General features: G+C 42.4%; 2 protein-coding genes across 2 annotated transcripts in view; both read right to left on the reverse strand.

Moving 5' to 3' along the window:
• The window catches only part of atrn (attractin), a 146137-nt gene extending 143943 nt beyond the window's left edge, over positions 1-2194 (reverse strand). The window contains exon 1 of the mRNA XM_044374473.1: positions 1703-2194. Coding sequence (XP_044230408.1) covers positions 1703-1941 — 239 coding nt within the window. The 5' untranslated portion in view covers positions 1942-2194. The remainder of the gene's footprint in view (positions 1-1702) is intronic.
• A 1808-nt stretch (positions 2195-4002) lies between these two features.
• eif2ak3 (eukaryotic translation initiation factor 2-alpha kinase 3) overlaps positions 4003-25762 on the reverse strand; it is a 30710-nt gene continuing 8950 nt past the window's right edge. Inside the window, exons 2-18 of the mRNA XM_044374188.1 lie at positions 23856-23985; positions 16864-17058; positions 16616-16746; positions 15775-16042; positions 15496-15652; positions 15220-15345; positions 14795-14917; positions 14428-14657; positions 13863-13975; positions 12311-12433; positions 11290-11439; positions 10427-10985; positions 10033-10206; positions 9239-9412; positions 8896-8997; positions 7899-7961; positions 4003-7056 (exon numbers count right to left, since the gene is read on the reverse strand). Of these exons, the coding sequence (XP_044230123.1) occupies positions 6874-7056; positions 7899-7961; positions 8896-8997; positions 9239-9412; positions 10033-10206; positions 10427-10985; positions 11290-11439; positions 12311-12433; positions 13863-13975; positions 14428-14657; positions 14795-14917; positions 15220-15345; positions 15496-15652; positions 15775-16042; positions 16616-16746; positions 16864-17058; positions 23856-23985 (3001 nt within the window). The 3' untranslated portion in view covers positions 4003-6873. The remainder of the gene's footprint in view (positions 7057-7898; positions 7962-8895; positions 8998-9238; positions 9413-10032; positions 10207-10426; positions 10986-11289; positions 11440-12310; positions 12434-13862; positions 13976-14427; positions 14658-14794; positions 14918-15219; positions 15346-15495; positions 15653-15774; positions 16043-16615; positions 16747-16863; positions 17059-23855; positions 23986-25762) is intronic.

Here is a 25762-nt window from a genome sequence, read left to right on the forward strand (position 1 = left end):
AAGTGGTCGTCTTCCTCCCACTTCTCAGATGTTTCCATGATTTTGACCAACAGCACTAAACTAGCTGGGCCAGCTGTAAAAACAGAGCGCTTTCAGTATGCGTGCATGAAAATTTCTCATACTTTGACCCTGAGCTGCTGTTGTCCTGGTATTGCTGTATAACAATTATCTGAGTGCTTGAGTGGGTCATGAGCAGCCTGACACTACCTGTATTTCAAAAAGAGACCTTTGAAGCTGGCCGACACAACACAGTCTCACCTACGGGACTGATAGAGCGACATAAAAGCTTGTTTTCAGTGGACCCTCATCTAAGCTCCTCCATGAGATCTCCATTCTTCTTCAACACACTACCAACTTGTCCTCTTCACAAAACACAAAAACACAGGGACCAACATGTGTTCTGATATGACCCAACTGGAAATAAATATCTTCCTGGGTTGTACGAAATTCACTGAAATGTACGGAGCCCCTAAAGTCCCAAAAGGTGATATTTTTTAATCTTGTGCGCACAAGATGATTATTTTGTGGAAACAAGTTATTATCTTATGCGTACAAGATAATTATCTTGTGGGTTAATATCTGTACGGTAAAGGTATGATAGGCTTATGCTTTGAAGACCACGAGGGGAAAGTTGCTTTTAATTGCTTTTAATAGTTTGTTGATTTCTCAAGTATGTTAGAAACATGGCGGCTTTCATTGCTTTATTAGAATAGTCATTTTGCTATGTTTTTTTACAGAGCCCGTAAAGTCCCCAAAGGTGTTTTTTTTTTTTTTTATCTTGTGCGCACAAGATAAAAAAAAAAAAAAAAACACCTTTGGGGACTTTTGGAGCTCCATAGAAATGAATCAATTAGTAGAAACACAACAATTTTGATGATCTATTAGCCATGAAAGTACTCCTAGGAGTAAAAATATATATTTTCAAGCTTTTCTAAAGAGGGATTTTTCTGTTATATGTTATTTTAAAAAGACACTGAAAACAATCTTTAGTTGCAACCTTGTTGACTTGTGATCTTGGTCGAGTTGCACCAGCAAATTCAGCGACATGCTGCGTACAAGAATGATGACACTTTGTTTTTATCGTGGAGGAAGAACTAGACCTTTTTTCACAGAGGACATTTAGACTCACCGTTGCAGGAAGTGCACATGTGGAGCTGATAACATTTATGTGTCCAAGGAAGCCATACTGATGACCCACCATGCAATACACCAGGGTCATGAGAATTTGGAAAAACTAAATGGGATTCAAGCATCATTTATTGTATTAATTGCACCTGTGGTTTTCCTGCATTGACATGTCCAAATGTCTCCTGTGAAAAATGTCTATTTGAGTGACTGAATGACAAGATGATGACATTAATGAAGATTAAAAGGCACTCAGGCTCCATCTTGGTCAAGTGTAAGCCACATATATGTTATAATATCATTATCCAAATGACATAAAAGCATTGTTCTGTATCTGTATAAACATGTGCTGCCTTTAGACCAGAAAAAACGGCGCCCTTGTGCAAACATCAGTAGCAGTGGTAGCAGTAGTAGTAACTGGTCTTTCAGTGCCTCAGGTGTGCACAGCTCTGCTTCTATTGACTAGAAATCTGAGCTTTGAGAAGATTGAGCACAAAGTAAAGCAGACGTAGGGCTAAACACACAACCAAATGTCACTGATAAAAGCAGCTTTATTCTGCCCGTGTGTCCACTGTACCTGAATCGCCCTCCGCAGTGCTGGCATTGGTCCCCAACCCAGCCGGGGAAGCACACACAGCTGCCAGTAGCGGTGTTGCACTGTCCGTTCATACAAGGCTTGTCGCATTCCTTCGCCTCGGTGATGCCGGGTAGCCCGGAGAGCAGCCCGATAACCGAGAGCAGGAGAGCGGTTACCAGCATCAGCAGGCTCCGGCCCCGACCAGAGCCCGAGCAGGCCCGCCGCGTCGCCCCGTACATTCTCTCACAAAAGATGGCTGCTTTAAGGCAGAAGCTCCGCTGCTTCGGGGATAGCGACCTAACGACCGGTCCGCCGGTGCGGTTCCGTTTATCGGACTGACGGTACTGTTTCCCCGGAGATAACGTTTAGTGTCTGTGTTGAGGCTGGTCTTCGCAGGTTACTTGGTTTACATCTTTCCAGTGGTTCTGTTTCCCAGCGCCGCAACAAGCCGCATATTGACATCCAGAAGTGACGTTATGACAACGGAAATGCGCAACCGGGGGAGGCGAAGCGCGGAGGGCTTTAAACTTTCATTTTGGGAACACCCGCCCCTTTATAAGCTAGCTGCTGTCTCAGGAGCTTTTTCTGAAAAATAATAATATAAAAATAATGGTTGTGTCCTTATTCTAAGCTATAAGTTATATGAATACGTACTGACCGGCTACGTCCTCCGTTATGCTTTGAGGGCGCGTGGCAACAAAGTATAATTGCTACGCTTGAAAGTGTTGTTGTTGTTGTTGTTGTTGTTTGTTTTCTTTTTTGTTTTTGTTTTTGCTATGGAAATAATAGTCTGACAAAATAATCTCCCCTCAAGGTCCACTTACAAGCTTTTTCTGGAGCTTTCCATCGCACCTCACGGTCTTCGTAACAATATGTGAAGCCTGACAACTTAATGAGTAACGTAAAAAAAAACAACTGATAAAAACAGTTGGAAAAGAGGCGGATCTTAAACTGTCTCCGGAAATATAGTAAAATTTCAAATATTTACGTAGACAAATATAAGGAGCTACTAAAAGGTGTATGGTGTGTTTTTCTTGCACGTTCTGCCTCAAAAAAAGAAGATATTCAAACAACTTCAGGGGGAAAACACTATTCCTACATGATAAAGACATGTTACTATACATGGCCCAAAATATTACTGTATGGTATTTTTGTAGTAGTTTCTAGTCTCACAAAATAGTCCCATAAAGTTTTGTGGTGCGTCTGTGAATTTAAACTTAATAGTGACCTGTGATATTTGAATATAATCCTATTCAGGTTACAGTATTTCTGTAATTCCTTTTCATTATGTCACCACTGAATATGTATTATTTCTTTACTTGATTCAGTGACATCTATAAGAATAAATCCTTAAATGGGCTGTGTATACTGTATGTGTATTGAACTATTGTGTCTCCATGTATTAACATACATTTAGAGCTGCAACATCAGTCGATTAGTCGATGCCAAATGTTTGATGGTTCCAGGTTCTTAAATGTGAGGATTTGCTGATTTTCATGGACTTACTTGACAGTAAATTGAATATATCCTGGGTGTGGGCTATTTATTGGACAAAACAAGACATTTAATGACTTCACCTTGTGTTCTAGGACATTGTGGTGGACATTTTTCACTGTTTTCTGATGTTTTATAGTGTAATGAAAAAAACACACTTTGTTTTCTCTACACCCTTTTAGACTTTGCACTTTGGAAGAACTCATATTGTATAACCTTGAACATGTAACCGTTTAGTTTATGCTCATCTCTGGTTTTCTTCACGGTCTGGATCCAAACAGGGAGTAGTTTGGTCTCTGACCTGCTACAGTTATTTTCCAAAGTGTTTGACAGTTTTGATGAGATCCTGCACTGGACCTCACACACATGCTGATACTGTTTCCCACACTCCTTGTCTATAAAAAAGTATGTACACTCTGTAACTGACATCAGACTGCAATTACACTCTGTTGTGACCGTATGCTGATCCATTGCAAGGTTTTTCATTAAAGACAGAAAGACAACTCTGTCTTTGTCAGCTTTTTGTTTTCAGATTTCCACCACAATAGATCAAAAGAATAATCGATTAATTGAGAAAATACCAGCGCAAGTTATCATTAGAACTGCTGTTCCTGCTTTTATGAAAGTCAACACAACTTTTGATGGTTGTGGACCTACTGATAATCACCAGCTAGTTGACAGTTGGCAACTTAATCTTTGTGTCTGACTGAGACCATTAAGATCCACTTAAAATGTAGTCTAATCATCTTAATCCCACTTCCCCATACCACCCACAGACTAACACACGAAGGACACAAAACTGTACAAATGGTATAGAACAGTTTATTAAATTTAGACTTGTAAGAAGTCATCATATTCCAACGCGCTCCATCGCATGAAGCGCATTCATAATAACACCAACCCAAAAAGGATTGATCACGGCATCAAAACATAAATAAAGCAAATAAACATATTTACAATTCAACATGGACAGAAAAAAATGGGGTTGTGCACAAGAATAGGCAACTACATGTCCAGACAGAGGCATCAGAGATTGAAGGGGGGGGGGGGGGGGGGGGGTAGATTTAATTGAGCTATCCTCAGGAACAGCTACCCAGGCGGCAGGAGTGGAAGGAGGATAAACACAATTTCAACAAAGCATGAAAAACCTACTGTATAATCACATTTTCTTGGTTTGAGTGAAAAAAGCAGAAAGTTTCTAGAACCTTAGATAATACACTATTGTTAGTAATGCTGTTTTGAGTCATAACGGAGAAACGATGACAAACTATTTACTACTGTAGGTGATTTAAGAAGTGACAGTTTCCTTCTTTCCGGCTGTAAAATTGTTCAAAACCAAGTCTTTATGTCACAATTCCATCAGGAATCCTATAAAATAGCAGAAAAAAACAAAGGTCCCCACATCCTGTGAGCTAATTTTGCGGGATTTACACTTGATCCGTTATCGAGTTACGTCAAAATATCAAACAGTAAGCCTAGAAAAGGTGTAACATTCTCAACAAAAGGACTTAAGTTACAGTTACAGTGCCGTCTTTCAAAAAGCTAATTTGGTCTAAATTTGTGGCATGAGTTGTTCCGCCGAACTTCAGGATACGTCATTATGGAACAGAACTCTCCAGTTTCCACCTTTATCGTGGTGGGAGTACAGTCTGTTTTAAACTCTGAAGAGAGAATTGATCATTTTACAACAGAGAATGACTCATTTCCAGTGGGCTGAGTGGATGGATGGACGAACATCAGTTTGACTTCCTGCATCAGACACAGTCAAGACTTTACAGTAATCAAAAAACCCTGCAGAATAATCAAAAAACTGCTCTTATCGAAAACAGAGAAGATCTTTAGAAAAGTACAATCATTGAAAGCACATTACAATTAGCAGTTTGTGTGTGTGTAGTTACAAGCAGGTCATGTGACTCTCCCAGCACTTCTTATATATACATTAAACAAAGCTTATGCAGATCACATGACCGACATCAGGTCCCTAATGTAGAGGAGACGAAACAGTTATCACCTTCTCAATTAAATGCTATTTTTTCCTGCATCGTGGGAGAGCTGCAGACCTCAGTATTTGTGTTTGTCATGCTTTACTGGAAACACCAGCTGGATGGGGTTGGAGCACAGTAGCACAATTGCGAAAAATGTGAGGTGAGTAATCAGTTACAGAAAAGTACACTTAACTGACTTTCAAATGGCACTCTGGTCCTGCGGGTTATTCTCTGGTGCTTAAAGCGGGGAAAACCACTTCCTCTTGGTAACCCAAACATGTGAAAACAAACACTGAGAATAACTTCAAAGAGCTATAAGTTCTGACCACCGTTATCGTACTCTGGAGGTCACACTGCAACATTCAGCTATCTGTTAATGGCAGAGATCGTCTCCTCTTTGTTCCCTCTCCCACAGTATATCACATTATCTTACAGTTGCCTCATGAAAAAGCCATTTACAAGCAATGGCGCCTTACAATATGTACAGGATTGATCAAACAAATCTTCTGAATTAACAAAGAAAAAGTTATAAACAGGTTTTTCCCTTCAATTCTGTACAGAGAGCTAAGAGGAGGTGTTGAAAAATGATAGAGCACCTCAGAGTCATTGAGTAAATTTACACACAGAAAAACTGCGTCAAAGTACTGGCTTTAAGAAAACAAACTCACTCTCACCCCGTCACTTTCCTATCAGGTACATGCAAAAAAGACACGAGCCAGAGGCTCTGCATTCATTCAGAGGGGGCCGCAGGCCCCTTTCTAAAGGCAAATCACATATGCTGAACTGGATTCATAAACTCTTCTATACGCAATACATCACCTTCTTTTATTAAAAAAAAGAAAAAAAGAAAAAAAAAAAAACATAGGAAAAAGATGGTCTTTTTTGGTCTTCCAAATCAGGCATATTAGGTGTCAGAACACCAGTTAGTGCTTGTACCAGTGATCAGTACTAGTCACTAGTAGATAGGATGATCAAGCATCAAAGGCCCCTTTGGAGTGTCCTCTTGGTTTTGATACCTGAGGTGTAGTGTGGGTGAGTGAACACTGGCTGAATGTTGAGAGCAAGCAGCGTGTTGTGACCAGAGCCGGATCAAATCATATAGAAAATAGTTCTTAGCATTTCTGTCAATTATCTCGGGGTACCAGATGCTTGTTCAAGACCAGTTTGCAATGTTAAGAGTGATGAGGATGTCAAATGTCTAAAACAATCACAGGTAAACATTTCAGAATCAATTAGGTAAATGTTCTCTGGATAACAGCTTAGTCTACGCTGAGCTGACTTGTTGCAGTAAACACTGCCCATCTGGTACTCCACTACCACTAAGAATTATTTTTAAGTACCGCTTGAGCCAAGTCTGGTCATGAACATTACAGAACGGCTGTCGCTTTTAAAATATCCTTTCACTTGTAAGTGTGATTAAAATTGGGAACTTGGATGGCATAACGGTGTGCGGATATGTAACAGCATGTGTATTTGCCAAGCAGAGGAACTTTGCAGGACGTTGTCTCGCTGCTCTAACGCAATTGAGACAAATTCCTGCACATTTGCAGTGCTTGGCATTTAAAGTGATTCTTTCTGAGGCAGTGTGTGATGGCAGGGCGCTGAGGTGTTTCTCTTAGGCGGTAGACCAGCAGGGGGATGACAGGGGGAACGGGCATTGTGGGGGGTTACATATTGCGTCGTGTGGCATCTTCAGGTAGTTGATGTCTGGCGGGAGGGTCGGCCCATGGACGAGGCGCTGTAGGTACGGGAGCGCTGCCTCACAGCCAGTCGGCAAGGCAGCTCCAGCTCCTGGAACAGTGGAGTCCCTGTGATCTCAGCCGCCTCGGGACGCTCGCCGGGGCTCCACGACAGCATGCTGCGCACCATACTCAGCTACACACAGAGAAAACACACAGCACAACAGCGTCATGCTAGAGTAATGCTACTGCTAACATCATTATTATATTATTATTATACATGCTTGTACAGATTGTGCACAAAAACACATTGAAGCACACGTGCGCACACACACACACACACACACACACACACACACACACACACACACACACACACACACAATACAAGACAGAACAGTACACATGTAGTAAAGTGGGATACTGGGATAACACGGTGAGGGTATTTCCAGTGTTGCAGAATCACAGATTATGCGATGGGATTATGTTAATCTCATTACAAGGTAAACAGGTAAACAAGGTAACGTAACCAACCAAACACCAAACTGTACACTGGTGCCTTTTGTTATTTGCTTACTATTTATTATGTATTTAATTGATTATTTAAACAATAATTAACTTGATTTGATTTTGATGAGATTAGAGATGCAAATATACTTGTTGATGTAAATGTTGCAGCTAATGATGTTTATGTTAATAACAATGAACAAAACAAGTTTTTGAAATAGAGCAAACTGCATATTTAACTTTATATTCTGTGGATTTGACAACAAAATAATCCAAATACACCTCTAATTGGATTATCTCAGTGGGTTCAGCTCACCATCGTGTGTGTGGACGGGTCATTTAAATCTGTGACGGACTACATTATGAGAATGAACTCATCCAATTCTGGACATGTTCTACTTTTTTTCATTTCCTATCACTATCACTTTCCTATCCTATCACTTGTTCTCAGCACAAGTTGTTGTTTTTTTTTTCATGGTTCAGACGTAGTTTGTGTTTTCAGCCACTAGGTGGCAGCAGACGGCCACTCACCTCCTGAACGTTGTTTTTGGAGAAAACCTCTGGGAAGTGCAGAGCTCTCACCTCTGTCAGCGTCTGGAAGAAAGGATGTAAACACCTGTGAGCGGAGCTGCGCTAATGGCTAATCAGACCCTTTGTTGTTGAGACAAAGACATCCAGGTCGCTCACTGCTGAGAAAGCAACCATCTGTGTGCCTGTGTGTGTGCACTTAAAGAAAAAACAACAAAAACAAAAAACCCTACCATTTAAACTGACAATGATTATTAAAAGGATAATAGTGATCATGTATTACAGTTGCCCCAACAGAGTGAGCAGACAAAATAGAATAATTAAGTGAATAAAAGACACAGACAGAAAGATGAACCGCCTCATTAGGAAGTCTCTCTCTTCTCAAACTTAAACAAATTGCAGCAGCGGGAATTCTTACTGAAGCCAAAAATGAGATCATACCATTTCATTTCTTTAACCATGTTTACATCTGTAGTGACCTGTCAGTTTTGGAAATGATCTGAAGGATTTAAAAATTGCTTCTTGCTCTTTAATAATTACTTTTCAGGGACAGATGGGTTCAGCTCGAGATGCGTCAGAGCCTTTAACTTCATGTGAGCTGCACATCAATTCCAGCTGTCAAGTTGTTCTTTTTGCAGTCGATTAAACTTTAAAACAACCTAACTGGGCATTCGGGTTTGTCAAATATTGCTTATATTTTAAATTAAGTCTCAGAATGCACTTGTATAAACTTGCTTTTCTTTAATGAATCACTCCCTATTCATGTTTCTTGCTTTGCTTATATTTCTTTTTGTATTTCTTGATCTTTTAATATAATTATTCACACAGAAAGCATTAATATTATAAACTGGGAAATACAAAAAGACATAACATATGTGTTGGGCAGCTTTAAAAGCTGAGCTACGGGGTAATTTATCGCTGAATAACAACACTCGTGGAAATGAAATGAAGTGAAATTAAGAGACGATTATGGTTATGTGTCCATGTGTTGCTGACTCACCCTCACTCTCTCCATCTGGGTCCTGAAAGGATACAGCAGCTCAAACAGGATCAGACCCAGAGAGTAAATATCCACTTTGTGAGAGTATGAGTTTCCAGATAGCTGCCAGAACAAAAAAGAAAGGATGGCATTAGAGATACATATCTTAAAAAGGCAGGAGATCAACTTACCAGCCATGTAGGAACTATAGAATAACAGAATCAAACTCAACCTGCTACCGCTAAAGAAAATTCATTGAGTTTTTAGTTTTAGTGGCAATCAACACTAAAATTATTCTGTTATCTGTTTTATATCTCCTGTAATATGTGTCCTTCATTATTACTGCTCTGTAATGTCTCCTCACCTGCTCTGGGCTCATGTAGAGCTTGGTGCCGACCTGGCCCGTGTGCCGGGTCAGGAGCGGAGCTGGCGTCAGCGCGCTGGGCTCGTCCTCGTCCTCCTCCTGGTCCATAGCCGTCACCAGGCCAAAGTCTCCCACCTTCACCACGTCGTCCATAGTAAAGAAGATGTTGGAGGGCTGGAGGAGGAACACAAGTGCAACACGTTATGCAACACGTACCAAACATTAAACACATGAAGGCGGAGAGCATAGAGAATAACTGATGTATGAACCTGTTGACACTAATATTCTAGTGATCAAACCAAAACAGGTGCTTTTGCTTTAAAAGAAGTAGGTAACTGAATTTTGAAGAGCTTATTTAGATAGCAGTTCATCTGTCTTTGCACAACTCTCTTGCTTGCAGCTCTTTTCTGTATTTTGTGCCTACGTTTTGGACTGAGATGACTTCAAAACAGTGATAATGTACATGTTTGGGGCAAAATTGTGAATTACACTAAGAGTTAGTGGTTCTTCCAATATTGCCGCCCCTATACAGTATAAGGTTTATGCTGAAAAGACAAATGATTTTCTATAAAACTCGCTTTCAACTCAGTTTGCCCTTCAAGAGCATGCTGAAGGACATATTAAATGAAATAAGCAAGCAGCCTTATCAGTGATTCTGTTTAATATTTATATTTCTTTACATTATTGCTATCGCTTTACATTTGGTTTCAGTAGGAGATACACTGGAATGATTACTTTACAAATACATGCTCTTTTGCCTTTCCAGTGGAGAGTGTGTGTGTGTGTGTGTTCACCTTGAGGTCCCTGTGCATGAGCCCCTTGCTGTGCAGGAAGTCGACAGCCTCCGCAATCTGGACAAAGATGTCCAGACACTGATTGTGCTCTCTTTGTTCTGGGAGGCAACGCTGAGCCATCCAGTCCTTCAAGTTCTCCTTCCGACAGAGCTGCATCTGGATGTACAGGTACACCTGGAGACAGAGCAGGACGGGACGGGTTGAATTCAGTACTTTTTATTTGACAAAAAAATAGAATAGTCTTCCAGCTGCTATATAACCTGTGACAATATTTAATCAAGCTTTAAGTATAACAGTAAGGACGTATGCAGGTGCCGGTCATTACCCCAAAATAAACTCCAACAAGGTGAATCACAACAGTGTTTACATCTGACTCGGTGAATGATTGACTGACCTTGGGAGAAGGCTGGGCTCGCTGGGCTGCAGGAGTTGTGGGGAGAGCCAGAGCGAGCGACGTTGGCCGTGGAGGAGAAGAAGAAGAGGGTGGGATGTTTTCTTGTCGTCTGGTGTGCGAGGAAGACGAGCTGGTTTTCTCCGTCACTGTGCCTGGACTGGCCGCGCCGGAGGCAGAGTCCGTGTCCGCGTCCGCGTCTCGGTCGCAACCCGAATCCTCAAAAACAATGTCGAAGGAGGAGGAGGTGCAGTCGCTGGGGCCGCGCGGCGGGTACAACTCGAAGGAGTGCGGCGTGTCCGAGGCGTCCGGGTCGGCCTGGCTGTCCCGCTCAGACATCAAGCTGTCATGACCCAGGAGGGGATGGAAAGACAGGTCTCCATCGTCAACACTGAAACTCACAGCACCGCTGGCGCTGCTGGAGAGCAGGGCCTGTGCATCGACGGAGGCCTCCAGAACATCTCCTTGAGGCCCACAGATAGGTGAGACTGAGCTGGACACTGGCACTTTGACTGACAGCGCCTCCATGTGGTCCAAGAAGCTCATTGGCCAGTCGGTGGTACTGAAAGAGAGAAAGGAGTGTGGTTGCTGCCAGGCCCACTGGTACAATCAGATAGCATTCAAATAATCACTATGTAAAATTACACATAATTCATTAAAGACAACTTTGCAATGGTTCAAAATATATGGAGAAAATAGTTTATAAATTGCTTAAAATAAAAAGCAACACAATAACAGTAGAGTGCAACCACACTTCCTTTGTGTGGATGCCATTGCTGGTGAATAGACCTCTGTTCTGCCAGTGTAAGTACCATGTATGACCTGCTAAGCTACACAGGATAACAGGTTTAAAAGCCCTGTCTCACCTGGCGTCTTTCAGCCACCTCTGGTCCATCTCCTCCTGCCAGCCCTCGGGGGGGCTCTCCTGCCAGGCGTTGAAGTAGCGGATAATCCCCGGGTGCTCCAGCTTGGCCAGGGCCTTTACCTCACGCATCACCTTCTCACGGGCGAGCTCCCTGCACGACATGAAAACTGAGCTCACATTCATGGCGATCACTTTCATTTCGACAGTCCTTATTCAGCAGTCGGGTCACTATTTTTTTTCAGGATTTGAGGGTTTAGACGCAACTCAGATTGGACTTTGCTGTTTATTATCTGTTTGTGTGTGTTGTGTTCCTAATGACTTGATTAGGATTATTGACTCAATGCCTTACCAGTCAAACATTTGGATACGCTTTCTCATTCAGGTGAATGAGAAGATGTGTCCAAACTTTTGACTGGTACTAAGACAAAAATATCAGGATTTGTTCCATAATACTGACTGATTGTAATGACAGTACCGTAATTAACTACCATATTTTCTCTAATAGTGGGCGGGGCCTTTATTTACCTCAACTGCAGATGGTAACAGACCTTTATTGCTTATATTAGAGAGAGGCCTTTATTCCTAATTCCCTATGTTTGATAAGTAAGTTTGCTCATATTTTAGTATGAAGTCTCCTTGTTTTCTGCTTCTGTTTGCTCTGTTAACTTTTTGTTCTTGTTAAATGACTGTAATCCACTTACACTGTGTTTATCCACCCTTGTGTTTCCCAGCTTTTAATTGAATACTGGCCACTACTATACGCTAGTTTGTTATGCACTGTGTGATGCACCAGTAAACAACAAGGCTGCAGCCAAAAATTAAATTTCCATGCTTGTTAGTATGAAAATAAACATTTGTACCAAAATGTCAGTGATGTCTCTTACGTTGTTTTCTGTGTTTCAACAGGTAACTTAGCTTCTTACATAACTCGGATTAAACGCAGTTACATTAAAGAAAACGGAAAGGAGCCGATAGCCTCCAGCAAGGAAGTCTGCGTTGGTGTGATCAGTAAAAGTCGCTACCTGTTGGGCAGACGGATTCTTTTGATGGCGTAGTTGCAGTCGTCCACTTTGTTGCGGGCTTCAAACACAACACCGAACCCCCCGCGGCCGAGGCACTGCACCGGCTCAAAGTCAGTCAGATACCTGGGGAGAGACGCTTTGGTTGTCATCATGCAAAGAAAAAATCCCTATGCTGTCAGTGTCAGAAAGGAGCTGTGTGTTATCAGAAATATGCCTGACAATTTGAAAGAGCGGGGATCATACAGTTCACTGTGGTCAAAGAGGCTTATAAAGTGGTAAAGGGGATGATTACCAGAGAGGAATTACTCCTAGCTAAACACCTGTGAAGGCTTGCTGTGGCTGCTGAGTTTGCAGATTACCACCTTACAGCTAAAGAATATTAAATTCACATTAATACGGTGCATCAAAAAAATATTTTGACTTGCAAAACTGAAGAGGGAGAGAAATGTCTTGATTTTAATTTTGTGTATTTAAGATTTCTCTAGCAGGCTGATTGTAGGGTTAACATGACTTAGTGTATACAGTTTATATAACTATAACTGTCAGATATGTCAGCTATCAAATCATTTATTTTCCACCTCACGCAGCTGCATCATTGGAAAGATCTTTGTCATTTAATGAAGACTTGAAGAAATAAAATCATTCAGTTTGCTGCTGAGTGATAACACTTATCATCATCTACACCCTTTTAAAGCATCCCTGCTCAGGCTTCTTCAGGGATTAAAGGCTGGCTTATTAAGGAAATGTGGGGGCAGATGTGATTCAGGCATTCATTCCTGATCTCTATGTCCCTCCTAATGATCTTGACTCATGCCTGCCTCAGCTGCCACAACAGCCACCGGTTTTATTTAGGGACAGTTCTCTCCAGCAAATGCAATTTACATGGATTGCGGCAGTGACTTTAAAGGAAGGGGAGGGTGGGGTGTTTGTCATTTTAGGATGGATCAAACGGAGCAAGAGATGACATCGAGAGAGAGAGAGAGAGAAAAAAAATATCTACAGTTTAATCAGATCATTGCGTGAGTTTGGGTCGGTAAAGCCACATTATTCAGATCAAACGTAAACATGCGCTCTTCATCAATCAAACTTCCGGAGGTCAGTGGCAGCCCATGAATTATGGGTACTGATCATATTTGGGATGTCCAAAATAACAACAAACTTTTGACAATGTGCTGACGGTGATGTAAAGTGACACTCCAACCCTGTGGCAGATGCTGCGAGGCGGGGTGGGGTCTGCGGGGGCCAAGGTCATTTTCATTTGATGGCAAACAGCTGAGTTACCCAATCATGCACAACTACGACTCGTATCTCCCATCTGCCTTGTCCTATCAAAACAGTCTGGAAGACCGGTGGTCACCATGGTAACAGTGCCAATTTCCGTAGCTACACCTTGAATGAGTGAGACTTCCATATGACTTTCAAGTGTGAGGACAAAAACATTTTCCCAGCGCTGTAGTGGTGTTACATGAAGTTATCCTGAGTCATGATAAAAAAAAAACGATTTACACAGAGCATATTCTGCCTCATCTTTCACGGCGTGTTAATGATGTACCTGGACACATATTCGCTGGAACGGGTCTCCATGACAACCGGCTCTTTGGATTCCACAACCTCAAGGTCAAACTTGCAGTCTGTCTGGCACTGAGTCTCCGACTCTTTCCGTTGCTTTAGGGAACAGGAGGAGGTCAACAGAGAGAGACGATGATTGACTATTCATCAATGGTGCACAGTTTTAATTAAAAACACGAGCTTCACATCTGAACAAGGTCTCTCAGCCACAGGAAACATATGGTACAAGAGGCAAAAAATGTACTGAACTCGGTCTAAGACAAGGCAATTCTATATAATGGATATACTTATTATAAAGGAAATTTTTCAAACCTGACTATAAGTGTCAGTTAAGGTTATTGCCTATTTACATCTTAATATTTCTTGAGTGATTGTTCTGATTTGATTTTGACAAAAATAAAAAGAAGGTTTCATCCATACTTTGATGGATTATCCTACTACATGGAGGCTATTTTTCATACTGTACTCTGGTTTCAGATTTCACATTAACATATGACTAAGAATAACCACCAGCAGTCTCTGTTAGTAGGGCATGTCTGCGGTCTTACCCTCACATAGGCCACAGGGGCAGGAGGGTGGAAGAACTTGCGGACGATATAGGTAGTGGCGGCGATGCAGAAGACGATGGTGCCGAGGATCTCCTTCCACCACGGCAGCAGCAGCACCGGGTCCTTTCTCCTGCGGCTGTCGGCGCCTGCCCCGTTTCCTTTTATCAGGCTTACGGCGCTGTCACGTTTCTCCCGGTAATGCTTGCTGTAGGGGAAGTAGTAACCGTTGTCTACAGAGGGGAGAGGCGTAAATCAGTCAATACGGTTTTATTTCAGCAAATTTACTTCCCTCTGCTGTACGCTCTAAGTGCCTCTAGGAACTTTATTGGTGTCTTTTTACAGTCTGGATCCAGGATTTGGCTCTTACCGTATGGATACTGAAGGATGGACAGGGCTCCGTTGCTGTATTCTTCATGGGAGAATTTGTCATTGTTCAGACACTTGTCAAATTCATCAGAGCCGACGAGGGCCGGTGTCCGAGATGGGGAATCTGAGTCAAGGACAAGATGAATAAATTCTTTGATCTCAGTAGAAAGAGGGATCAATATTGAAGAACATTCTCAGGCTAGTCATATATTAAGGGGAATAAAGACGAGTAAAGCTTTGAGCGACAGAGAACACAGCGAGACACTGGGTCTAAATGACTTCAAATATATCTTGGAACACAGTTTCGCTTTGTGTTCCGACAATGATGAGACTAGTCTTTGGTCACTTTGCTCTGGCTCTACATGCCTTCACAAACTTAGGGCGCTCTGTCTAATTACCAAAGGAACTAAGAAGGTGTGAACTTACGGATTAGAGGCTTCCATTTGATAGTGGGCAGTGGGATTATGTCTTTCTCCGACCCGATAGCTTTTGAAGGGAACTTTTCAGAGATCCTGACTGAGGACTGGAGGTAGAGCTGTCCCTGGAACATCCCTGACAAACCAACAGCAGATGAGTTATACTGGACTGAATTCACTGTTACGTTATATACAGCTGAAGAGGGTTAGTGCTGAAAATGGTCACACAAGTAAGACAGACATTGCACCATCTCATCAGTAATGAACACAAGCATGTAATGTTTACCTAGGTAAACACTGGACTCTGCATCTCCTTTGGCCTGCTCCGGACCGTCCTCATCATCCTCCTCATCAGTTTCAGGCTGGTTGGTGTCGTCAAACAGGCTGATCGGTGTGACTTTACCCCCGCCCACCAGCCAGGCTGAGGCGATGGGTGTGCAGAACTAACACAAAACAGGTGAGAAAGGATGAGTTAACAATGACAAAACAGCAAATGTGCCACAAATGTGAATATACCGCATCGGTGTGAATATTTAAATCGTATCGATTTTAAAACCGTGTTCACCTGACGCTCCCAGACCAGCTGTCCGTTGGGCTCGGTGCTGAAGGCCATGACCTTCCAATGAGGAACAGACACTTTGATGACGAGGTCCAGATTCTGGTTCTGTTTTTGCTGGTTCTTCGTCTGTTCCCTTTCTTTCGGTTCGTCAGTGATGATCCGTTGATTCTCCCTCCAGGCTTCACCGTTTACGACTTCTCCCTCCAGGAAATTCATTCCGGACGGCGTCTCGGGAACAAGCTTCAACTCGAAGTTTCCGACACTGAAGTTCCATCTAGTGTCAAGAGTGATAATACTGATGGTGAAAAAGCTATTTTAACTGTAATATGTGATGTAAATATGCTATTTGATTATTAAAATCGAGTGTGCCAATACTAATTTTTCTTTTCTTTTGATTAACTATCACTCGTGGCCTTTTACATCTGTTGAATCCCAATGTAAGCAATATATATACACACAAATACAGATTTCCCCTTTGCCTACTGTGAGCAGATGGTAGCACACTGACAAAAATTATAGATGACAGATGGATTATTATATTTTTGTTCACTGAGAAAACTAGTAAAAAACAAACGTGAGATTATTAAATACAAAACATTCTATGTTAACATATACAATTAAAACAATCAGACTATTACAACCAACTGAAAAAAAAAAGCTGCTAACGTTAATTGCAAGTGACTGAACAGTTCAAGGACTTGATTTAAAACCACTGACGGAAAGTCAATCAAGTATCTGTGATCCTTTCCCTTGAAATACCCAACAAGACGCATTAGCTGCTTCGTGACTCGGGTTAACTGACTGATTGACAATGACAGATTGATTGACCGATCGAATAAAAACTCACTTCTCCATTCCTGATCGGGGCCTGAAGGCTCGAACAGTCTTCTGAGTCCTCTGCAGCAAGAGCATCTCTTCGGTCTCCATCTCGTCGTCCCCCCAGCGACTGCAGCCCACCGCAGAGCAAATGTACCGAAGCTGAAATGACAGAAGACAGAAGACAGAAAAATGACAGAAGGGTTATTCTACTGTGTTGATGTGGTGAGATTTGGCATGATTTGACATTAAGATGTTAATTGAAATGATTGTACTTACTTTGCCACTGTAGGCCCCCAGGCCATAGGTAGTAAGGGATTTGCCCCCAACCAGGACAGTGTCCTCTCCGATGCGGTAGGACGACTCCAGCAGGGACTCCACACTGAAAGGCACTGCCTCCATACTCTCCCTGTCCCGGTTCAACTGGAACAAGGCACCGTCCAGTGACGGGATGATCATCTTATTGCCAAACACCTGCAGAGACAAACAATTTGGTTTTAATGTGTTTGTGTCAGTGGCTGATAAGTTAATGGAAAAAACAGAAGAAATCTCAACAGAATGGCTTATTCAAGATGTTTTGTGTCACAGCCGGTGTATGTCCATGGAGGGGTCAAACCATGAGTGTTTTCTTTTACTTTCACGAAAATTCTTGAACTCTTAAATTTAAAAGACATTATAACTTATTTCTATGAGACCCTGTCCTCCAATTACAGTTATCAAATTGTGGCAATAATTTATGATTCTTAATTTGGACATGCTTCACAGTTGCCTTCCCAGCTGCTGGCACCTTATAGCTGATATTAGCTCAGTGTTAACCTATCCTTGCTAAAGTTCTGTTAGCTTTATATCCTGTTAGCTTAAGTTGGATTCTCCCAACTGATGTTATATTAGCTTTGTGTTCTGTTTGCTGTTGTTGGAGGAGAGGTACTATAACCAGCTTTGTTCCATTTTGACTGAGATTGGATCACCAAAAACTTTAGCTAAGCTAATATTTTGTTAACTTTGTGCCTAGTTAGCTTATCTTGATTTGCCGGTAGCTTAGCCCAGTTTATTTTGTGTTATCTTTTGCTTTGTTAGTTTATTTGAACTTGCCTGTATTTAATTAATATCAGCCAACATTTGCAAACTAGCAGGCCAGGAACTGGAATTTAAACGATGCAATCCAACACCTCCCTCTACCACAGCGGTATGAACAAGCTCCTGTGCCACAGAATAATATCATATCATTACAATAACACTCTGCACCAGTGTCACCACAATAAATTATTGAACAACACTATCCCTGACAAAATCATCAATTCTTAATTGTATTACTTCAATCTGATGCAATAGCTTTTAGCTAGCTGCTCATGAGCCCTATTGGAGTTCTCATCTACAGTTTGAAAAGTCGTTTTCAGCTCAGACAGACAATCGCTCAAAAACACAAAAACACTTGCCCACACAGACAGCACCGGCCGACACACATCCACCCACACAGCAGCAGCTTTAGCCCCCACACACTTGGACTCAATCCACAGGCTCGGGACCATTACACAACTAAGAGCCTAAGTAATTAACCTGGATCTTTAGAAAAGTGTGCAACTGTGGATAACGCGCGTGTGTGTGTGTGTGTGTGTGTGTGTGAGCAATATTTGGAAGTCACTGTAGGGGGGCAGCCAGGATGAGATCATTGCAAAAACCTGACTCTAATCCTGATTTAACCTCTACAGCTTTAGCTTATCAGGCGGTATGAGGACAATTGCTTTCTTCAAGCACTTCAGTCATCATCGTACAAAGACTGTCATCAAAAATCACTTTCTTTGGAAGTCAAAATAGTGACTCACTCTTTTCTCTTTTCAACAAAATGTTCAGTGACATAACAGCAACTCCGGACCAATTCTTGGTCCTTTGTCTTGTTGGACATTTCTAAAAAGGGACGACAAGTGATGCAGGGGTCGAACCCGTGACCTTGCAGCTTTCAATCACCTTGTTTAGAAATCCAATCAGATTCTAAAAAAAAATTGAGGGCAGTAGCTTTGTGGTGGATTAAAAAAAAAATGGCAGAAGGGAGCGATGTGTGGCAGGATGATTTACTAGAGAGCAGAGCCAGTAGCAGAGGTGATGTCATCTTTTCAGGAGGGGGGGTTGGAGATGAGATGAGGATAAATTTAGGAAGTGAAAGGAGAGGGGGGGGGGTGGGTATTAACAACCTGACCATCACATCACACCATGCTGGTATGGCTGGGGAGGTGGAAAGAGGTTTACAGCTGAGGAGAACTTCTCAGAGCTGTGGATGAGTCATCCTGCTGCTGATGCTTTAATCCACGTCTCTGATCCGAGACAATGTTCTAACACGAGTTGCTCTGGATCTCGTCGCTCAGCTGCTCTTCCCATCCGTTTACCATCCATGTACACAGAGTACACACATAGTTCAATTTCACAGATTTCTGCATTGATTTATCTACAATGTTGCACCACAGAACTGCAAGATGTTAAAACGTTTTCCATGGTACAGAGGTAGATATTTTATTATTTCAGCCTTTGAATGAACATTTACCAGGTCACTCCTGCCCAGATGAAAATCTAAAACCACCTTACTTTATTACTTTAGCATATAATGGTTTTCCAGTTACCCAGTTGTCCTTTGAATATGTAAAACAGGTGGATTTCAGTTGAAGTTAAAAACTGAAATTCACCCAAATCCTGGAGTTGGTAGGTTTTTGTAAGACAAATAGTCAGAACATTATCTAGGATCTACATGTAATTACCTCCCCGCTGAGCCTTGAGATACAGTATGTGCCTGTTAGGTAAATTTACCAATGTAAATGATAACTGGTAAACAATAAACTTGTAGAAATCCTGCCAGTTATTGCTAAGAGATGCATCTATTGCTCTGCCAATTGGAACGAGATTATTCAACATCTCCAGCTACTTTCAGAAAAAAAAACATGTGGGTTAACGAAAAGATAAAGATATGGAGCGCTTGATTATATGAAAAACAACAACAACAACATCAGAGCAAATTAAAGTGATTCTTTGATGAATTGTGTGGGAATATATGATCAACAGCCCACCCCCCCCCAACCCTCTTCTTTTATGTCTTTGTCTTGTCTGTTTGTATATATATGTTTGTAATGGTCTTTGTTTACGCCGGCCTTTGTTTTGTTTTGTTTTGTTTTTTTTGAAAGGGTCTCGTTCAGAATTTTTAACTTTTAAAGACTGGGAAAAAAAGCATATGAGTTAAAAGCAGAGTCAGCACAATCACTCTCCTTGTCCTTGCATATATTTAGATAGGGACTTCCTAAGCTTATTAATTTTTTAGGAGCTTTTACTCAGACTCATTCATGTCTTACCATCTTCTCTTTTTTGAATGTGTGGCTGCGCCTTAACCAATAAAAAAAAAAAAACAGACCAGTACCATTCAGTTATTTCTAGCTGCACTGTATCACTGCACTATCACTGTCAGATTATAGGGTGCGCTTTGTAGCTTTAAAACATCGTTCATTATAAGCTGATATTATTCAGTTCAATATCTTTATTAGTGCGGTTATGAGAAAAAAAAAAAAATTCCACACAGTTAATTGAGGCGTTCATCCCAAGTCGTCCAAATGAGCTGGAGCACTTGATGATTATTTGATGTTACTAATCATGCCACTGTATTCCACCCTAAGGAAATGTGAGGGGGGGGGGGGGGGGGGGGAGGTTGTGGTGGTGTTTGTGTTGCTCCAGAGATCCTGTCAAACAGTGTAAGCTCTCACCCACCGCTAATGTGGCACTGTCGGCCTACAAGGCTGCTGCTCCTCTTAAAAAAGGCGGCAGACGGAGTGAGATAGAGAGAGATGCAGAGAGAGAGAGATGGAGAGAGAGAGAGAGAGTTCTGGTGGGTGGAACAAAACTAAACAAGACACAAAAAACAATCAAAACAAAATCAGAGCAGCCCGGAAGAAAAGATCGACTTTCTGCCAAAAATATCGCCCGTCTGGCCTTTTTCATTTCCTTCGCCACGCTGGAAGAATTATTGCTTGTCACATTAGTCGCTCGGAGGCGATCAATCATTAGTCGTTGTGTAGCGATCAATCAAATTTTCTCATCATTCATTTATTCACGCCGCATGCCGGCAGAGGTGCGCGGGTGTGCGGGTATGATGCAGTGTGTATTGTCTATTATGTGATGACATCATCTCTGGTCTGAGGCATTACCTCACCTCCCTAATCATCCAGCCGTCCCCAGCCATCCCCCCCCCCACCCCCCGCAACCTCCTTCATCCCTTTAACCCCGCCTCCCCCAACAGCATGACTCACTCCACGTTGGCTCTGACTCCCTTCTTCTAACCCCCCCGGTCCACACACACACACACACACACACACACACCCTTCCAACACCCCCCCGAGCAACTCTTGGCTTTTTGAAGTGATGGCTTCTTTTTCTGCAGACAATGCTGTTTGTGGCTCTGCTGTCCCTGATTTCACTATGAAGGAAAAAAAAAAAAAAAAAAAAAAAAAGGACACGTACACATACACTAACTGAGCAGGGATGCAGCAGGTGACTGGCTGCTTCCTCCCCGGCGTGTTGAGGCCAGCCAATGGCACGGCGGCAGACCCCCCCTAGCCTCTAATCACCGAGCAGACTGGTGTCTGAGGGAGCACCAATGAAACAGTTGGTAAGCACGCAGGAGGCATTGGGGGGTGGGGGGGGGGGGGGGGGGTTAGGGGGTGGTGGCAAGAGCCAGTGGCAGCACCTCACCTCCCCTCTCACCCCCCCCTCCCCCCTCCTGCCCCCACCGACACACACATGCACACACACAGCAGACAGGCATCCCAGGTTACTGAGGGCAGAGCGGGTAAGGTTGGATATAAACTTACATAAAATACATGAGCGTTAAAAAAAAAAACCCTCCCACAAACACACATACAAAACACACACACACACAAACACACTCCAGCGATCATAACAAATGACGTCACAGCGAGTCACCGGGTTCGGAGCTGACAGGCATCTCTCCTCGTTCCGCTCCGTCACCCAAATGAAAGCCAACAGGTGAAAACACAAATAGAGAGAGGGAGTCCAACACACACACACACATACACACACACACACACACACACACACACACACACACACACAGTCAGCATCCTCTGTCACAACAAGACACACACTGGGAGAGATGACAGGAGGATGTTACGCGCGTGTCTGTCCGTGAATTTCTCGACGCTTCTTGTGAAGTCTCACAAACCCCCGAACGCAGACGTAAAGACGAGGAAAACAACGCATGTCCTCAGACTGCAGAGCGGCCGCGGACACAGAGATGATTTGACAGTGTATCCAAGTGTTTTTATCACATAAGTATTGTTTCTGACTACTGTTACTTCAACCTCATTCCATTTTAATGCTTTCACAGCAACAACTCTGTTACTCATTACAAAATAAAATACAACAGAGAATTTAATTTTGTAAACAATATAAAACAATACAGGAAAACAAACTGATAATGGGGTCAGTTTTCCAAAAAATAGCCTCAATTTTAAAATTTTCTAAGTGATTTATAAGCAAGTTGAAGACTTTCAACAGTCTATAGAGATTCCTATAATCCTGCAACTGAACACATAAAAATAACCAAAAACTAGTCTCCATATAACAAGCGTAGCATCTTCTTCTTCGGTATAATATGGTGCAACTTTATATTCAAGGTCAAATTTACATTCCGATACCCGATTAAGCTATACAGCACTCAGCCGGTCTCTGCTGTATTAACTACTGTGCTCGGAGGAACCTTTAGGGGGTCTTCACATTATAACCTCTGAGGACCATCGAGAAAAATACAGAGGTTCATGAATTCTGATTATCTGAATCTCAAAACACAGCAATTCTCAACCACGTGCCTCGGATACCCCATGAGACTGAACGCTTTTTTTTTTCCTATTCGGATCCGATATTACAGCAGCTGATTTCAGCAATTAGTCCCCTCCTTCTAATTGAAGGTTTGCTAATCAGTCAACTCAGCTGCTAAAACGTTCAGCTGCGGTGAAAACGTGCAGAAGCTGAATGGTGCACACTTGAGAACCACTTCAGCCGCTAATACGGGAGGTTTTTAAACACTTCTGCAGTGAGTAACCCCCGAAAGGTGCTTTATTAGGATCTTAAATGGCTTTTGGGCTTTTATGCTACTACTGCAGAGATGACTCAATCAAACAGTATGGACTGGCTTTTTAACTGATTCCAATCAATCTACTGTTGCTTCTGTGGGAAACAGTAAACACAACTTATTAGCCAGGCTTTTCTGGAAAAATAAAAATCCTGCTTAGTCTCTGTGTGTGTGATGTTGCATAAAACTTAATGAAGTAGCTCTAGATTGCTTTACTGTTGTTATACTGGACTAATAAAGCAGGAATGTGTTTATATGACAGTGCCAGAGAGTTCATTAAACTTGTACGCTCCTTACCAGCGCTGGCAGACTAACATTACACTGATCTGAGCAGCCACCCGGACCCTTGTTAGTATCGGAGGCTTTCTCCCCTGAGGTAAAACTCTCACACAGAGCGAGTCCACATCAAAGTAAACTACAAGCACGTCTCTAGTATGTATCTCGGAGAGCAGCGGTCTGGTCTCGCTCCGGGCAACGCTTGGCTTTCAGCGTGTCGGTGTGGGCGGTTTAAGCTTCTGTATACATGTACAGACGAGGGTCTCGCTGCGCTTGTGTGTGTAAACCACTACAGTCAACAAAGAGGCTTATCCTCCGGGCGAAACAGCTACTCTTAGATATATGTGGGGGTGTACAGTGTGTCTGGTGTGTACTGTGTGTGTGTGTGTGTGTGTGCGCGCACGAAATTAACGTAAAGTGCACTGAGTTCAATTATTGGTCTTAGTGTGTACAGAGGGACAGCCAGAGGGGACAGTTTGTTTGTTTGAAGGCAAAGACGGAGGCGAGACCGCATCCTTAACCTCCGACTGACATGCCCACACTGGAAATTGATATTTTCATCTACTGGTGAATGTTAATCAGTTGAACAATGTGTGTTCGACCTGTTTAAACGGCTGTGCTTCACTCTACATGTGGATTTTTCAGATGTGAATCAGAGCAGGTCTTGTTGTGCTTTACTCAAATCAAACTGAAAGGGATTATCTATATATTTGTCCATGAACAGCATACTATACTTATTTACAACAGTTTTAGACAAAGAAGGGCAATATATATGGATTTTTGCGGCATTTAAATTCTTCCAGATGTGAGTGTGGTCACTGTTAGGAGGTTTTTCTTTAATTCTAGTAAATGAATATGCGAAGGTGTTGTGTACCTCAGGTTTGCTGAGGCTGGAGGACAGGAGGCACCCTGAGCCGACATCTAGGTCCCACTGCTTCCTGCCCTGGTTGTGAGGATCCAGAGCCGAGATCCGCCCGTCCAGGGTACTGATGATCACGAGAGACCTGCGAATAGAGCACAAAAAGACGTCAACACAAGCTTTTCACACTCACTACAGCTTTTATTTACTGCTGCTCCGGGCAGCGGTGTCTCTTTCAAAGAAGCAAAACCTTTATTATAGCGTTCACCCAGCGGTGGCTTCAGCGTAATGACATCACAGACAAGCCACTAAAAAGGGTGAGGAATATAAACAGTAGGCGGTGGAGTAGATGTTGTCTTTCTCTACCGCACCCTTGTTTAGCGAGCAAGGTGACCTTCAACTGCAGCCAACAGCACACCTGTGCCATGACAAACACAAGCCTGTCAGCTCATTGGGTCGGGGGGTGTTGATTAAAGACGGGAGCGGTCCTGAAGATTATTAAAACCTGACCACACATAGCGATTTATTTCCTCCATGATACAACGTACATGTGAGAGCATAAATTCTCAGTTGTTAGTGTATCAAAACATAAATCTATCAGAGAAGCACCTTGCTCATTTATGCTGTGATTTCAGTAGAAAAGATAAAGAATCTGGATGAACTGGATTAAAAAAAAAATGACTCAATGACTCATCACACTACTTCCATAACTGAATTTCAACGCTGTCCTGAAACAGATGGTAATAGTGTCTGTTAAGAGCACACATGGGGATTTGACATGGTTACTTTTCTCTGGCTAAAAACTGTTATATCTGCCATTAAATTAGCCTCATTTACATGTAAAATCTCAAATAAACATTTCATGTGTTGACAAAGGCCGTCTTTTATTTAGAGTCGCTGGATTTGTTCGGTGGCATCTCTGATTAGTCTTGGCTTTATTCTGAGCTTTCCAGCATTGGCAGAAAACGAGTGTTCACAAAACACGGCTTGACTGTCCAAGCCTGACAGCTCAGAGAAACACCATATCAATGCCGTTAAAAAAAAGAAAAAAGAACAACCGAAACCCCCTTCAGAGACTTTTAGGATTCTGATTAAAACGAGAGCTCTCGCAGATCTTTGCGAGTTTGAGAAAGTTTCACAACGCTGATGAAACCCGGTTGGCTATCGTCGTCCAGAAAAAAAAAATGTTTTTCAGGATACCGAAAGAAAAGAAAAGAAACTAAAAGGGGTTTTCTTAATGAATTCTGTTACTGCAAAATAAATTGGACACACTTTCCACATATTTTATTCAGAGGCATTGTTGGCACAGTGAGCGGCTAAAAATAAGATAAGGGGGAGGGATAAGATGCAGGGGGCGAAAGTGTTTCCCTTAGATGATTTATAGGCTAAGCATTTCTCACAGCGCCAAGATTTAGGAATAATTGTTGTGATGGAGTTTTCATTTTCTCTCCTAATTAATTCTATGGCTCAACCAAAAAAAAAAAAAAAAGGATTTTTCTCCATCAGTAGTGAAGTACTAATTCTTAAAATGCGTTTTATTCCCCTTTATGTGCCCACACAGCATCTGTTAACATCTCTTCTCTGTTTCATCTTGTAACTCCAGGCTAAAAAACAGTCGAACTGACTTCAATGGACAGAGACATCCAGCCCCACCCTTCTCCTAACTCTTAAAGCTTCTGCCGCATTGCTTGTCAATCATGTGCTGAGCTCTGGCAGCGGCCACCTTCTAACTATTGATTTGTATCTGTCTAGAGGAGATGCTGTCAATGGGGCTTTTAGCTTTATTTAACCAGCGAGGGGCTGCTGAGCACACATGCTGTCTCTGAGCACCCACTGCTTCACATCCCGCGCAGCTGGGACCCGACCGGCTTCCCTCTGTTGGCCACTGGTGCATATGGGGCTTTAACTGCCTCCCTCCAGGG

Source organism: Thunnus albacares, chromosome 15, assembly GCF_914725855.1.
Source record: "Thunnus albacares chromosome 15, fThuAlb1.1, whole genome shotgun sequence".
NCBI lineage: Eukaryota > Metazoa > Chordata > Actinopteri > Scombriformes > Scombridae > Thunnus > Thunnus albacares.